We start from the raw sequence: 12,898 nt of genomic DNA, 5'->3' as shown, positions 1-12,898 counted from the left end.
ATTCGTAAATGCAGCGCACACCTCCATGGACCAAGTGGACTCGGGGTGGATCGTCACATACCCTAAAGTAACCTATCTACGGAGTACTTACCGTGGAAATAATGCACCGCCGAAATCGGGAAGACGCGCACGATAATCTAATCTGATCCGAATTCTCTTTTCCTCTTTTAATAAGTTCTCCCTTACTCTTCTGACTCTTCTCTCCTCGGCTTTTGCTCGCTCTCTTCCATTCCCCCAGTGTCTCGATTGGTTTCTTTTATTTGTTTTATTTTTTCATCAGTTAACTGAAACTACTCATATATATTCTGTCTACTGAGAAGAAACAAAATCCAGCGGAGTCTCTTGACTTTCATTGAGCTCATTGACTCCCTCCCCTCTCTAACTCTGATGCGCGCACTTCCGCTCTCCCGCCCGAACCTCCCCAAGTGACACCACCAAAAGTTAGTCTCTTCCTTTCCCTGCTCCCGTCCACCTTCCTTCCCGATGCCACCCACCGTTCTCTTCCACCTTGTTCATTTTCCATCAATATCCCACTAATGTCCATCCAGATCACTTTCCTGAGATATAGGGAGTCTCATCATCCGTAATAATGTCTACACCCTCAATAGCTCCCACACCTGCTCCACTGGTGCCCGCATTGGCTGCCAAGCCAGCCATCTCACCTTCGCCTGGTCCGGGCACACCTGGGTCGATCACGTCCAAGGAATGGGTAATCCCACCCCGACCAAAACCAGGCAGGAAGCCGGCCACAGATACGCCTCCTACAAAGCGCAAGGCCCAGAATAGAGCCGCCCAGCGTGCCTTCAGAGAACGGCGAGCTGCTCGCGTTAATGAGCTCGAGGAGCAAATCAAGAAAATCGAAGATGAGCACGAAATCCACATTGCGGCATTCAAGGAGCAGATCACCAATCTCTCTCGCGAGGTGGAGCAGTGTCGTTCCGAGATGACCTGGTGGCGCGATCGATGCCATGCGTTAGAGAAGGAGGTATCGGTGGAAAGAAGCGCCAAGGAAGCTATTGTGAAGGAGTTCCGATCGTCTCTTTCGGACAGGAATGCTGCAAGTTCCGACAAAGGACATCTTCCTCTTGCCACATCCACTCAAAACCCTTCCTCCGACCGTCCAAAGAGTGGTGATGCGTCCAACAATGACAGCGGGGAGGGTCGAGAGGAGGTACCGTTAGGCTGCAATGATTGCTCCACATCGCACTGCCAGTGCATTGAGGATGCTTTCACTATGCCGGGAGTTGTGGCTCAGGAACAGTCCAGACGTCTTGGTACTACCAAGCCTGGTCGTTCTGAGCCTGAGATCAAGCCGGACCCGGAAGAGATGGAAATTGATTTCACGTCCCGGTTCGCCGCCATTCAACAACAGGATCATTCGCCGGCATCCGTTTCGTCCCCTGCTGTTGATCCCTGTGGGTTCTGTTCAGATGGCACGCCGTGCATTTGCGCGGAGATGGCCGCTCAGGAGGAACAGCGTCTGCGAAGGAACTCGTTTGAGAATAACCGACTTGCCCCTATCCAAAATCTGTCGCAGTTCACACCACCCCCTTCCGACGGCGACGTCCGCTCGGAAGTTACGCTGCCGCCCATCAGCCAGGCTACAAATCCCTGCGCAAACGGGCCTGGCACATGCGCTCAGTGTCTCGCCGATCCCCGGAGGACCCTTTTTTGCAAGACTCTGGCCGCCTCCCGGTCCCGAGTGCTGCCCCGTCCGGATGCTGCGGAGGCAAAGGCGCTGATGGCGGGTGCTGCCAGTCGCGTAACACCAATGTCTCGCGAGGCGGGTCTGGTTCCAATAACAATTCGACATCGGGATCGTCGGCCGCACCATCCTTGACTTTATCTTGTGCCGACGCCTACACGACCCTCTCACGACATCCTAATTTCTCCCGGGCCACCGACGAGCTATCATCATGGCTGCCCAAGCTTCATACCTTGCCTAAACCTCGAGACTTTCCCTTAAATGATCGTGGGGTACCAAGGGCCGCTATGGAAGTTGAGGCTGCGAGTGTGATGGGCGTGTTGCGATACTTTGACCGACGGTTTGCCGACAAATAATTTATCCGCTTCTCTGGCTTGCAGAACTACTCTCGTTCTTTACTTTCTCTTCACTTTTTGATGATACCCAAACCGACTCGTGACATGTCCGAGTTTGTATTATACACCTTTCCCCGCAACCCCCCGTTTTACTTTCTTACCTCCTTGAACTGGCGTCCGTTATCTTACAAGAGCTTTTCTTATGTTCTTTATACTCCCTTATCCTACTGGAAGAGGGCCAGCGACCAATGACACTTGAGCCGCATGGCTGCAGCCCCTGCCTTCATTGATGTTGGATGCGACAGGTCGGGGGTTTACCAAAAAAAAGAGGCAACCAGAAAGAACGCGGTCTAGTCGAAGTATCGCGATGGGGATATCAAAAACCAATTGGGTGGACATGTATGTGACTGATGATTTAGACGGCGAAACGAATGGCGTTCTGGGCTGCTTTACTATTGAAGTTACAATATTTGGAATATCTTTGACTACAAACTCAATCTATAAAACAATGATTAGACAGACAGGATTGTATATATCTTGACCGAAATGAACAGAAGAATGAGTGATTCCATTTCTGCTGAATGTTCTGTCTTGGCCTGTTGTCCATATGAACGAGTCAACTCTCAACGAGTGCTGGGACCATTTATGTAGCTTCACATGATAACATCCATCGAATGATGTATCGGTACGGATATGGATATGAGAGCACGGAGATGGAGCTTCCAGACTTCGCCTCCTTGGAAAATGGGTATTATCTACATACAACATACATACGTACATGAATCAACCGGAATCGCTAACGGGCGCAACGCCATCCACTCCTGCCCTGGCTCCGAACGCAGAATAACTAGTACATGGCGAGAAAAGATCGCAAAAGAGAGGAGTGAGTGTAGAGGAAGCCCTCCAAATGTGGAGTAGAGAACGGTTTCGATAAGTAGGGTAAAGGGTAAAGGGTAAAGGAGCGGGAGTTAGTGAAGGAATTGAACAGGGTGCATATTTTCTCAAGCTTCAAGACCCAAGGGTGATCAGAAGCGGCCACCACTAACTATCACTTCCTCATCCCCTCCGCCTCCGATGGAGCCTAACAGGCCGGCGCCCCAAATACCGGCGATACCCCACATACCGATTCTCCAGCCCCGATAGAGGCCGCCGATGCCCTGTCCCTGGCGTTTCCTGGAAGAGATGGGCTTCCCGAGAACCCGCTCAGCATCGGAAGAGGGCGCGCTGACACCCTCTTCATAGACTATGCCCCACATCGTTCCTACAATGCCACGGTAGGTCTGAGGAACGGGGACGATGGTCTCGACCGTAGATGCCTCCTCAGTGGCAGCGGACGTGTTCGAACGAGAGGTGGCGGCATACTTCTGCCGGATACTGGACGATGTGTACGTGGCAATCTGTGCACGACGCAGGACAGTCTCCAATGGAAATCGGACAGCAAGCTCTAGGCCGGATCCCAGGAAAGCAAGAAGGTTCCACATGGAGGGATTCAGAACTGGGTCGATCGATAGGTAGGTCTTGAAAAACAGCGGCGTAGTAGTTGTGATAAAATTGGGTAGACTCGAGTGCAGGATGGTGATAGGGATCAGGTGGGAAGGGATCATGCAGTTGGAGGTGGGGAGCTGTCGAATCGCTCGGAGGAGCGAACGCGGCCCATGAGTCGCTGGGGTGAGGATGAGGAAGGTGCGAGCGGTGTCAATGGGGGACAACAGCATGGCGGACAGCGACGAAGAAATAAAGGAGAGCACCAATGTTGCAAAAGGTGATGTCGACGTCAGAATATCGGCTGTCATGGATGACGCAATATCCTCTTCTGGTAATCCCACAATGGCAGACAAGAGACTGCGTATAAAGGTGTTCAACGTCGGAAGGAGTAGAGAGTAGATAAAGGTCGCGTTGGTCGCCTTCCATGGCGAGGTTGGGCCACTGGTGGTCCACAGTTGTGAGAGGACCTCCATCAACGACGAGGGGTTCTTGATTGTAAGGCTATACTTGGTCGAGGACGGCGGAGCTGGTATATAGCCGCTGCGGTCTGTGATATGGCGTCGAGACTTTCGGCTCCGTGCGGCTGTTGGCGATGTGGCCATGGGAGCTGCAGAGGTAAAGTAACTGCTCTCGTCATCTGAAGTTTGGGAGCCCTGTCGCCATTAAAGATGCTTGTTAGCAACCATTTTCCAGACGCGCTTGAGAATATTCCAGATACTGGCAGCCCATACTTCATCACTCTCATCGAAGGAGTCCATCCGACCTGACCTCCTGCGTTCATCCGCAGGCCGTTGTCCACCTTGCGAGTCGGGCACCACATACGCCTGTAGGATGGTTTTGGCAACGTCAAATGGCTGGGCAGTCAGCACGCTGGTGTAGCGCCAAATCGCCGCATCCATTGCTTCTCGAATCCATTCTGATAGTGAGGGAGAGCTCTCCAGGTACTCTGAATAGTCCAGATCCGGTAGCAGGTCGCGAGCGGAGCTTCCGAAGACCTGTGCGGAAGACGGAGCCGCGGTATGTGAAGACGATGAGGCGTTGGAAGCTTCAAGGCCAAACGACGGAGGGACATAGTACGGGCGTAGAGGATTGGGCCCTTCACGGGAGGAGTTCATTATGGCGGATTTATATCAATCAGTGGATATAGCTCGGAATATTAGCTATGTAAGATAAGTGGTGGGTAAATCCTTTTGCCCAGAGCCGGGGAGATGATTTTAGATGGAGCTACGAAAAGTGACGCCGATGGATTTCTCAAGCTGCGCTTTATGTCCGAATTTCCCGCCTTTCGGGATTTTTTCTTACATCCATCGACCGTATAGATATCTTCGTCATTCCTGGTCAGATCCAGAGCTGTCTTACTCACTGTGAAGGGGATATATTTCTTTGATCATTTAGTAGCTTGTATATTGTTTTTTTTTCCCCCCTGCCTGCGTTTATCTGTCCTCATGTCGTTCTGGAGGGAGGCTTGTCAGCAACTGCGTCATGCAGTACCAAAAACTGCGAAAGGCGATCGCATGTGGCTGCCATATTCCAGGAGATTCATCAGCAGTTCTACACCAACGATGCGAGTTCAGTCGTATGGCAGGAGAATTGCGCAGGGGGGTGGTCAGAGGACATTCAACTCCCCGCGGCGAAGCTTCTCGGTAACTGCGGGAGTGCAGCACGGCCATATTACACCCCCCAAGCCTGGTGAAGAGTGAGTCAATTTCAGGGGGCAGAGGGTGGCCATTCGATGTCTCGTTCGTCGCTGATTTATGTCGTCTAGGCTTCATGTGTCATTCATCGATAAGGACGGACAGAAGCACGACTTCGAGGTAGCTGAGGGAGACAACCTGCTGGATATTGCGCAGGCCAACGATCTGGAAATGGAAGGTTCGTATTTACTCCTGGGCTGTGTACGCGACTGTCCGTCTGATTTTGCTCATCTTATTTCTTCCTTGCAGGTGCATGCGGAGGGTCTTGCGCTTGCTCGACCTGCCATGTCATTGTTGAGGACCCGGAGGTGTTCGACAAGATGGAGGAGCCGTCCGATGATGAAAACGATATGCTGGACTTGGCGTTTGGATTGACGGAGACATCCCGTCTGGGATGTCAGGTGGTGATGAACAAGGATCTCGACGGACTTGTTGTCCGACTACCTTCGATGACACGGAATCTGCAGGCCAGCGACTTTGCGCAGAAGAAATAACTTGGTGGAGAGGACCGGAACAAAGGCGATCTGTATATTATCAGGAATTTTCCCCTTTCATGAATGAGGTTACATGAGCAGATTACTGGATGCATTTGGACGACAATGATCATATCACTGGGTATCTACAAGGACTGTCCGGCTTATTGACTCGTGCGAAAGCCAAATAAATGTATAACAGGTGTATAACTTTTATTCGCATGCAAAGAAACATCATCCAAACCCCTAACGCCTTGTAAATGCCTTGTCGCCCTGTTCATACAGAAACCGGTTCATCCTGAATAAGAGCGCCTCCTTTAAGCCTCCTCGATGTTCAGCGGTTTCCCCTTCTTTCCGCTGATCAACTCAAGGAAGCCCTGTTTGCTGACTTCGTTGACGGTCTTCTCTCGTTCACCCATGCCGATGGTGCCCTTCTTCCGCTCTTCTCTGGCAGCCTCTTCTCCACGGACCTGGGCTGCGCGAACAGCATTGAACAATTTCACCACACCACGCTGCGCAATCTTCCGAAGACGCTTTTCCTCCTCTGCAACAACACCAGTAAGACCGCGCTCAACGCCCAAGACATCGCGGACGCGGCCACGGTCTAGCTCCTCCTTCTTTTCTGCGCGGAGCTTCGCCCGCGCCTGCTTGTCCAGTTTCTCGTCCGCAAGTTCGCTAGTAGTTTGCGCTGCTGATTTACTGCGTGACAGGACCGGGTCCGCCCGAGCTGACGTAGGCAGTTTGGTCGAAAGAATCTTGGAAATAGATGTTGAGAATGCGGTAGGGTCATTTCGTTTAGCGACGGGCCTGCTGCGTCCGTTTGTCGATGTGGGCAATGAGGTGTCCGAGTCTCCAAACTCGTCATCCTCCATATCAGAGGAACCTGGCGAGTCCGATGCATCGTTGTCGTCCGCGTCGCTCTCATTATCGCTAGCCGCAGAGCTGTCGTCGCTGTCTTCTGCTTTCCTCTTCTTTTGAGCGCCTAGCGACCTTGTTTCGCTCGATGCTGGCTTCTGTGGCTTCTGCTCTACCGGCTTCTCTTCTTCCTCCGCATCGGAATCAGCCAGATTAACTGCTTGGAAATCGGTGGGCTGTTCTTCTTCCGCTTCGTCGGAACTGCTGTGGTATTCGAGCTGCTTTCTGAACTTCTTCTTGGGCCGACCGGCCTTATTCTTCAGACTGTCTAAGACCTTGCGCTTCTTCGCCATTGGAGGAGCCATCGTATCTGTTTTTCAAATGCGTTGGTGAATCAATCTGACGTTGGCTGTAGCTTGTCTCTGCAGTGGCATTAGACAGTAACTTTTTTTCGCCTTTTCTCTTTTGGGGCGGGAGAGGAAAACCCGAGCTCCGATTGGCTAGCGGGGCACTCCAGACTCTCCGCATCGCTTCTGCTGTCCTTTTGCTTGTGCATCTCGTCGACTGCAGAGCAATACCCTCCTCTCGCACTGACACTCCGTTTCTCTACGGATTTTTGTGGATTCAATTTGGGACAATTGTTTTCTTCTATCAGCCCCTCCAACATAGTCAATATCCGCCATGGTCCTTCAGGATCTCGGGCGGCGAATCAACGCCGCCGTCAATGATTTGACACGCTCTAGCAATCTGGATGAGAAAGTGAGTAGCTCCATCTTCCCTTTTGTCTTGGGAAGTCGTCTTTTGAGAGGATACTGACAGTTGCTAGGCCTTTGATGACATGTTAAAAGAGATCTGTGCCGCATTGCTATCTGCTGATGTCAACGTTCGCCTCGTCCAGACCCTCCGGAAATCCATCAAATCCAGCGTGAACTTCTCCTCGTTGCCACCTGCCGTCAACAAGAAGCGCTTGATTCAAAAGGCCGTTTTCGATGAATTGGTAGCGCTGGTCGATCCGCATGCAGAGCCATTCCGCCCGAAGAAAGGACGATCCAATGTGATCATGTTTGTGGGGTTGCAGGGTGCGGGAAAGACGACAACGTGTACTAAGCTGGCGCGACATTATCAGATGCGCGGATTCAAAACAGCACTTGTCTGTGCGGATACTTTCCGTGCGGGTGCCTTTGACCAGTTGAAGCAGAATGCCACCAAGGCCAAGATCCCGTATTATGGTAGTTTGATACAGACGGACCCCGCTGTGGTGGCAGCCGAGGGTGTCGCCAAGTTCAAGAAGGAACGCTTCGAGGTTATCATCGTGGATACCAGTGGTCGACACAAGCAGGAAGAGGAGCTTTTCACTGAAATGACACAGATCCAGAACGCCGTTACTCCGGACCAGACGATCCTTGTCCTCGATAGTACCATCGGTCAGGCGGCCGAGACTCAGTCAGCAGCCTTTAAGGCTACTGCTGACTTTGGTGCCATTATTATCACGAAGACAGACGGCCATGCCGCCGGTGGTGGTGCCATTTCCGCTGTTGCAGCGACGCACACGCCGATCATCTTCCTGGGTACGGGAGAGCACTTGATGGACCTGGAACGCTTCGAGCCCAAGGCTTTCGTTCAGAAGCTGCTTGGGATGGGCGATATGGCCGGTCTCGTGGAGCATGTGCAGGCGGTGACCAAGGACTCGGCTGCCGCTAAGGAAACATACAAGCATATCGCGGAGGGTATCTACACGCTGCGAGATTTTCGTGAGAATATCACCTCGATCATGAAGATGGGTCCCCTTTCAAAACTCTCCGGCATGATTCCCGGACTGTCCAACCTGACTGCTGGCTTGGACGACGAAGATGGGTCGCTCAAGCTTCGCCGTATGGTGTATATCTTCGACAGCATGACCGCCGCCGAGCTGGACAGCGATGGCAAGATATTCGTAGAACAACCGAGCCGTATGGTCCGCATCGCTTGCGGCAGTGGCACGACCGTCCGCGAAGTTGAGGATCTCCTCTCTCAGCACCGCATGATGGCCGGCATGGCCAAGAGAGTCGGCGGGCAGAAGAAACAAATGCAGCGCGCGCAAAATATGCTCAAGGGCGGTAACAAGGAGCAGCAGCTGGCGGCCATGCAGAAGCGGATGGCGGCCATGGGTGGTGCTGGTGCGGGCGGTCTTCCCGGAATGGGCGACATGGCAAAGATGATGCAGATGCTGCAGGGTCAAGGCGGCGGTGGTATGCCTGGGCTCGGGGAATGGACTTGCAGAGCATGATGAGCCAAATGAGTGGTTTGATGGGTGGAGGACGAGGACGAGGACGGTGATGTTTTGCCATTTTTTTTCTTCTTCGTTCCGAGAGTTACGGCTGTCTACGTTTATGCATTCTTCTTTCTATGTTCCCTGGATGGTTACTTTCACGCTTATGCGGTGCCTTGGGTGGTTGATCTGTAGCTCGGATCAGTCGAGCATTTGTACGGCGTTGGGCGTGCCTTTCTATTTCGATCATTCGGGGATGACCTTAACATATGACAGTACTTTTTTGACATTTGACACTGTATAGCTCAGAGGAAGACGTGAATGCGAGTGAGATGAGATAATTAAAATTTTCAAACTCCAGTACAAAGCAACCATTACCGTCCCCAATATTCAGAAGTAAATAAGTCCTATAGCAAGCCCACTTGTCCACACGCGGAAACGGATATCAGTCCAATCTCTCCGCCCTCTCAGTCTTATCCAGCAACTCATAGAATTCGTCCAAGGCCCGGTGTGCAAACTGGCGGGCTGCCTCCTCAAATCGACCCACCGCGGTCTGGATTGCAGCGTGCCACCCTTCCGCTTTCCGATTGTCCACCAGGACCTTGCCAGGCGGCAGTCGTGGATGCTTCGCAGACGACGCCGCCATGAGGGAATCGTACTCGGGCAAGGGGACGCTGAGTTTGTATTTCCACACAACCTGGTCCTCCACGTAGAGGGTATACGTCAGGACAGAGCTCGGGACCGTCACCGGCGTACCGGACTCTGTGTCGATCTGCTCGTCTTGGATGCTGATGTCAATGTGGCCGTACTTGACGTTGCCGTCGGGGACGTACTTGACCGCCACATCCTCGGTGTCGGTCTGCCGGTATGAGCGGATGGGGAAATAGAACATGTTGAGCGGGCCAACGCTGAACTCGTGGACGCCTTCTCCGGCCGTGTGTGCCAGGAGATCCTCGCCGGTGTAATCCAGCATCGGGTCAGGGAAGCGGGTGGCGCCGAACTCGTGGCGGTCGCCGCTGAGAAGGACGACGCGGACGCCGAGCTCGCGCTCGGCGCGCCACATGGCTTCGAAGACGGTGCGGCGCTCGTGCAGGAACCCGCCCCAGGTGTCGGTGGTGCCGACGTGCCAGTTCTTGGTGAAGGGGACGCTGGAGGCGATGATCTTCCAGCGGACTTCGGCTGGTTCGGGGCGGGCGAGGTACGCGAGGAGGGATTGGAGTTGAGCGGATCCCAGGATGGTAGAGTTGACTTGCGTCGGCTCGGAGCGATAGGTGCGCGTGTCGAGCATGAAGAAGGAGGCCGGGCCGTGGATAAACGAAAAGTACGTCGTGTTCTCAGGTTTGGCGAATGCCAGCGGTGGGATGGGAGGATTCACGCTGACATGGTAGTGGATATACGGGTCCGCGGCGGCGGGATAGGGCGCAGTGGTGTTTCCTTTGGACCAGTCATTGGCAATCTCGTGGTCATCGAGCGTATGAATCCAGGGGAGGCCAATGGCGTCGTTTTTGGACCATGATGGCGACGAATAGACCCTGCGATACTCGCTACGGTAATGAGACACGGACGACCCAAACCGCTGTGGCACATCGACGTAGATGAAGTCGCCGAGGAACATCATGAACGCGGGACGGAGCAGGTCAGGCAGTTTGCCCAGCGTTTCGGTCATCGTCTCGATGCCGGGAATACGGAGCGAGTGCGACAGCGGATTGTACGGGAAGTTCTGTTTGATACAGCTCGATGTCACGAATGCCAGTCTGTTTGCCGATTCCGTGCCTGGCAGAGGAGCTGTTACGAAGGTGCCTGTTTGCTTGTTGGACAGAGAGTAGCGGTAGCTGGAGGCCGGCTTCAGGCCCTGGATGGTCACGGACGTCGTGTAATCAGTCGAGTCATCCAGCGAATAGATAACGCCCTCTTCGACCCATTTCGACGGGTCATCTTCCAAGATCTCTTGATAGTAGACTACCAGGGGGAGTTGCGCGGAATCAGGCTCTCGTACCAGCAGATTGGCCGTGGTGGGGGAGACATAACCAATGCGTGAAAAGGTGAGACTCTTGCCCGAGTGGAAGACCACACCTCGTAGCATGAAGTCCAGAGTCAAAAGCGTAAGCACAATGTTCAACAAGGCTGTCAGGCGCGTCGCTAGGGGCGATCGACGACAGGGCAAACCAGTCAACAGCGTCTTGAGCGGCTGAGCTTTAGATGAGCGCTCCATCCTTCCTGGAGACCAATATCAGCATCATGGACGAAAATACGAAAAAGAGGGCCATCAATTACTGGACTCTCCGGCATTTTTTCCATTATTGCGCGGAGCAGCACTCTCGCTGTCCTGATAGATTAAGGACCGCAGTGACGCGAGGTACACCGCCAATGATGTGAAGATAATGGGCGGGAAACGATGACCGGGGACCTAGTAACAACTTAGTGGACTATCTCGAAAAATCCACGCACAAAAGGAGACCTACCCATCGTAGAAATACAAAGGTCACCAACCTGAGGATCGCGGAACTCGTTGCGGCGGCAATCTGCGGGAAAGACACCATGTCTGCAAGTCAAGTCGTGATGAGCTACCGAGAGGGAAGAATCATCTCAAGTCAGGCCAGGTAGCCTGTTAGAAATGGGATAACGGTGTAAAACCGGGGTGAAACGGTTACGAAGGAGCGTGTGCATCGGACATTGAACGACAGCGGCGAATGGGTTGTTGGCGGTATGACGACATCCGCTGCAATTGACTGTATATGCCACTCTTTATCGCCATCCCCAAGTCAACCTCCCCCCCGGATGAGTCTGTGGGTGCTATAGATTGACTAATGATTTTTACACATATCCAATGATCTATGTTTCAATATTATTCTATTGTTGATGCATCATATCTCCAAGCACATTCATCAAACTGTTGGCCATAGGTCCCGCAGTAAGCATCTGCCGAGCAGCAGCTAGCACATCTTTCATGTGCATACTAAGCGACATCTCTGCTGCCCATTGCCATGGGTTCTGTTGCTCTCCAGGCATGGAATTGAAGTATTCCCAGCCCATGACACCGCCAAAGTTCGGAAATTGCTCAACCAACACTGCGAGAATGGGCCCGATCTTCTCTCGCGGGACGTAGCCTTGCGACCCGTTTCCTGGGTTCGTCAGCAGCCCGTAGACAACGCGTTGTGGTGACCATCCTTGCGCAACAATGGCCGCATACATCCGAGGGTCCTCGGCCAGGCCCCAGCCATTGTAGAACTGCGCATTGTACCAACTGATCTTGGACCCTCGTTGCTGCTCGAGCTGCCGATAATCGAACCCAGAAAGGTTACCAATTCCCAAGAGAGCCGCCGCGACAGGCGCTAGGGTGATGATAAAGTCATCGCCCAAGTCCAGCTTCAATCGGTCGATCAGCCGCATGATGCCGGACAGAGACATTTCCTCTTCTACATCCAGATCCAGCCCGTCTAGCTGATGCCGCCGAACCATCGCTAGAAGAGGTTGGTAGTACCGCTCGAACTTCTCCTGGTCGCCATCCAGACACGTATAGGACCCCTGCGCTGCCCCGCCGAGCATTCCCATCACCTTGACACCGCTGCGTTTCAGCATGGGCACCTCCGCCCACAGCGGGTTATACATCTCATGGTCAGGTGGATCATCGTTGAGCGTGATATGGCCCGGGTCCTCGTTCAGATGAAAAGCTGCGATGATGACGTGGGTAATGCCGGTGTTGTTCTCCACTAGAGGCAGCACAGAGACATAGTCGCCTCGGTTCGGACACAGGGTCTGATGGTAACAAATGACGCGATGGCGCTCGAGTTGTCCGGGCACTGGAGGCATGATTTATATTGATTTAGATGTCGCATAGAGAGATACGTCGATGCGAGCAGTCCTGACTTATATCGTGTAAGGGTTGCTGCGGGGATGCGAGATTAGGAAATGGAACGGATCGTCTGTTGCCCCGCTGACAATATCGACTGCGGTATCCGTCCAAATGTAAACACCATCACTGGTGATAATGTGCTAATGAAACATGTATGGATCACATCGAAATTGGCGGCCTCTGCAGCGGGAAGATCGCCGGAAAAAGATAGATCGAATGAAAGATGGCCAGTCTGTTGATATAGGATAGA

General features: G+C 53.0%; 7 protein-coding genes across 7 annotated transcripts; 3 read left to right on the top strand and 4 right to left on the bottom strand.

Moving 5' to 3' along the window:
* The first annotated feature begins 365 nt into the window (after positions 1–365).
* Positions 366–2,434, top strand: hapX (bZIP transcription factor HapX). Its single transcript, XM_024826551.1, has 3 exons — positions 366–440; positions 549–1,702; positions 1,759–2,434. The coding sequence occupies exons 2-3, from the start codon at positions 590–592 to the stop codon at positions 2,059–2,061; spliced, it is 1,416 nt and encodes a 471-aa protein (XP_024685276.1). The 5' UTR covers positions 366–440; positions 549–589; the 3' UTR covers positions 2,062–2,434.
* Positions 2,435–2,756: 322 nt separating this feature from the next.
* P174DRAFT_448421 (mitofusin complex protein UGO1) lies at positions 2,757–4,730 on the bottom strand. Its single transcript, XM_024828760.1, has 2 exons — positions 4,257–4,730; positions 2,757–4,178 (listed from the first exon to the last, which is right to left on the bottom strand). Exons 1-2 carry the CDS (start codon positions 4,638–4,640, stop codon positions 3,066–3,068), a joined length of 1,497 nt encoding a protein of 498 aa, XP_024685275.1. The 5' UTR covers positions 4,641–4,730; the 3' UTR covers positions 2,757–3,065.
* A 65-nt stretch (positions 4,731–4,795) lies between these two features.
* On the top strand, positions 4,796–5,868 carry P174DRAFT_85761 (ferredoxin family 2Fe-2S iron-sulfur cluster binding protein). Its single transcript, XM_024832483.1, has 3 exons — positions 4,796–5,221; positions 5,291–5,397; positions 5,469–5,868. The coding sequence occupies exons 1-3, from the start codon at positions 4,971–4,973 to the stop codon at positions 5,711–5,713; spliced, it is 603 nt and encodes a 200-aa protein (XP_024685274.1). The 5' UTR covers positions 4,796–4,970; the 3' UTR covers positions 5,714–5,868.
* Positions 5,815–6,969, bottom strand: P174DRAFT_438472 (rRNA-processing protein RRP15). Its single transcript, XM_024826550.1, has one exon. The coding sequence runs from the start codon at positions 6,910–6,912 to the stop codon at positions 6,010–6,012; it is 903 nt and encodes a 300-aa protein (XP_024685273.1). The 5' UTR covers positions 6,913–6,969; the 3' UTR covers positions 5,815–6,009.
* A 138-nt stretch (positions 6,970–7,107) lies between these two features.
* On the top strand, positions 7,108–9,164 carry P174DRAFT_501410 (RNA-binding signal recognition particle subunit SRP54). Its single transcript, XM_024831029.1, has 2 exons — positions 7,108–7,306; positions 7,374–9,164. The coding sequence occupies exons 1-2, from the start codon at positions 7,229–7,231 to the stop codon at positions 8,811–8,813; spliced, it is 1,518 nt and encodes a 505-aa protein (XP_024685272.1). The 5' UTR covers positions 7,108–7,228; the 3' UTR covers positions 8,814–9,164.
* Positions 9,089–11,474, bottom strand: P174DRAFT_438470 (alkaline phosphatase family protein). The gene is made up of 3 exons (XM_024826549.1): positions 11,258–11,474; positions 11,070–11,202; positions 9,089–11,012 (listed from the first exon to the last, which is right to left on the bottom strand). Exons 1-3 carry the CDS (start codon positions 11,333–11,335, stop codon positions 9,241–9,243), a joined length of 1,983 nt encoding a protein of 660 aa, XP_024685271.1. The 5' UTR covers positions 11,336–11,474; the 3' UTR covers positions 9,089–9,240.
* A 152-nt stretch (positions 11,475–11,626) lies between these two features.
* P174DRAFT_438469 (putative class III chitinase) lies at positions 11,627–12,876 on the bottom strand. Its single transcript, XM_024826548.1, has one exon. It carries the CDS (start codon positions 12,603–12,605, stop codon positions 11,646–11,648), a length of 960 nt encoding a protein of 319 aa, XP_024685270.1. The 5' UTR covers positions 12,606–12,876; the 3' UTR covers positions 11,627–11,645.
* Positions 12,877–12,898: the final 22 nt, after the last annotated feature.

Source organism: Aspergillus novofumigatus (genome assembly GCF_002847465.1).
Source record: "Aspergillus novofumigatus IBT 16806 chromosome Unknown P174scaffold_2, whole genome shotgun sequence".
In the NCBI taxonomy this organism is placed as follows: Eukaryota; Fungi; Ascomycota; class Eurotiomycetes; order Eurotiales; family Aspergillaceae; genus Aspergillus; species Aspergillus novofumigatus.
The sequence above is the reverse complement of the archived record's forward strand: the minus strand, read 5'-3'. Positions and strand labels throughout refer to the sequence as shown.

Coding starts and splice junctions, on each gene's coding strand:
- P174DRAFT_501410 (XM_024831029.1), top strand. CDS start 7,229: ATGGTCCTTCAGGATCTCGGGCGGCGAATCAACGCCGCCGTCAATGAT. Junction 7,307..7,373: donor CTAGCAATCTGGATGAGAAA/GTGAGTAGCTCC, acceptor GACAGTTGCTAG/GCCTTTGATGACATGTTAAA.
- P174DRAFT_85761 (XM_024832483.1), top strand. CDS start 4,971: ATGTCGTTCTGGAGGGAGGCTTGTCAGCAACTGCGTCATGCAGTACCA. Junction 5,222..5,290: donor CCCCCCAAGCCTGGTGAAGA/GTGAGTCAATTT, acceptor TATGTCGTCTAG/GCTTCATGTGTCATTCATCG. Junction 5,398..5,468: donor CAACGATCTGGAAATGGAAG/GTTCGTATTTAC, acceptor TCTTCCTTGCAG/GTGCATGCGGAGGGTCTTGC.
- hapX (XM_024826551.1), top strand. CDS start 590: ATGTCTACACCCTCAATAGCTCCCACACCTGCTCCACTGGTGCCCGCA. Junction 1,703..1,758: donor TGGCCGCCTCCCGGTCCCGA/GTGCTGCCCCGT, acceptor GGGTGCTGCCAG/TCGCGTAACACCAATGTCTC.
- P174DRAFT_438469 (XM_024826548.1), bottom strand. CDS start 12,605: ATGCCTCCAGTGCCCGGACAACTCGAGCGCCATCGCGTCATTTGTTAC.
- P174DRAFT_448421 (XM_024828760.1), bottom strand. CDS start 4,640: ATGAACTCCTCCCGTGAAGGGCCCAATCCTCTACGCCCGTACTATGTC. Junction 4,179..4,256: donor CCTTCGATGAGAGTGATGAA/GTATGGGCTGCC, acceptor TAATGGCGACAG/GGCTCCCAAACTTCAGATGA.
- P174DRAFT_438472 (XM_024826550.1), bottom strand. CDS start 6,912: ATGGCTCCTCCAATGGCGAAGAAGCGCAAGGTCTTAGACAGTCTGAAG.
- P174DRAFT_438470 (XM_024826549.1), bottom strand. CDS start 11,335: ATGGTGTCTTTCCCGCAGATTGCCGCCGCAACGAGTTCCGCGATCCTC. Junction 11,203..11,257: donor CCTTTGTATTTCTACGATGG/GTAGGTCTCCTT, acceptor AGTTGTTACTAG/GTCCCCGGTCATCGTTTCCC. Junction 11,013..11,069: donor AAAAAATGCCGGAGAGTCCA/GTAATTGATGGC, acceptor ATTGGTCTCCAG/GAAGGATGGAGCGCTCATCT.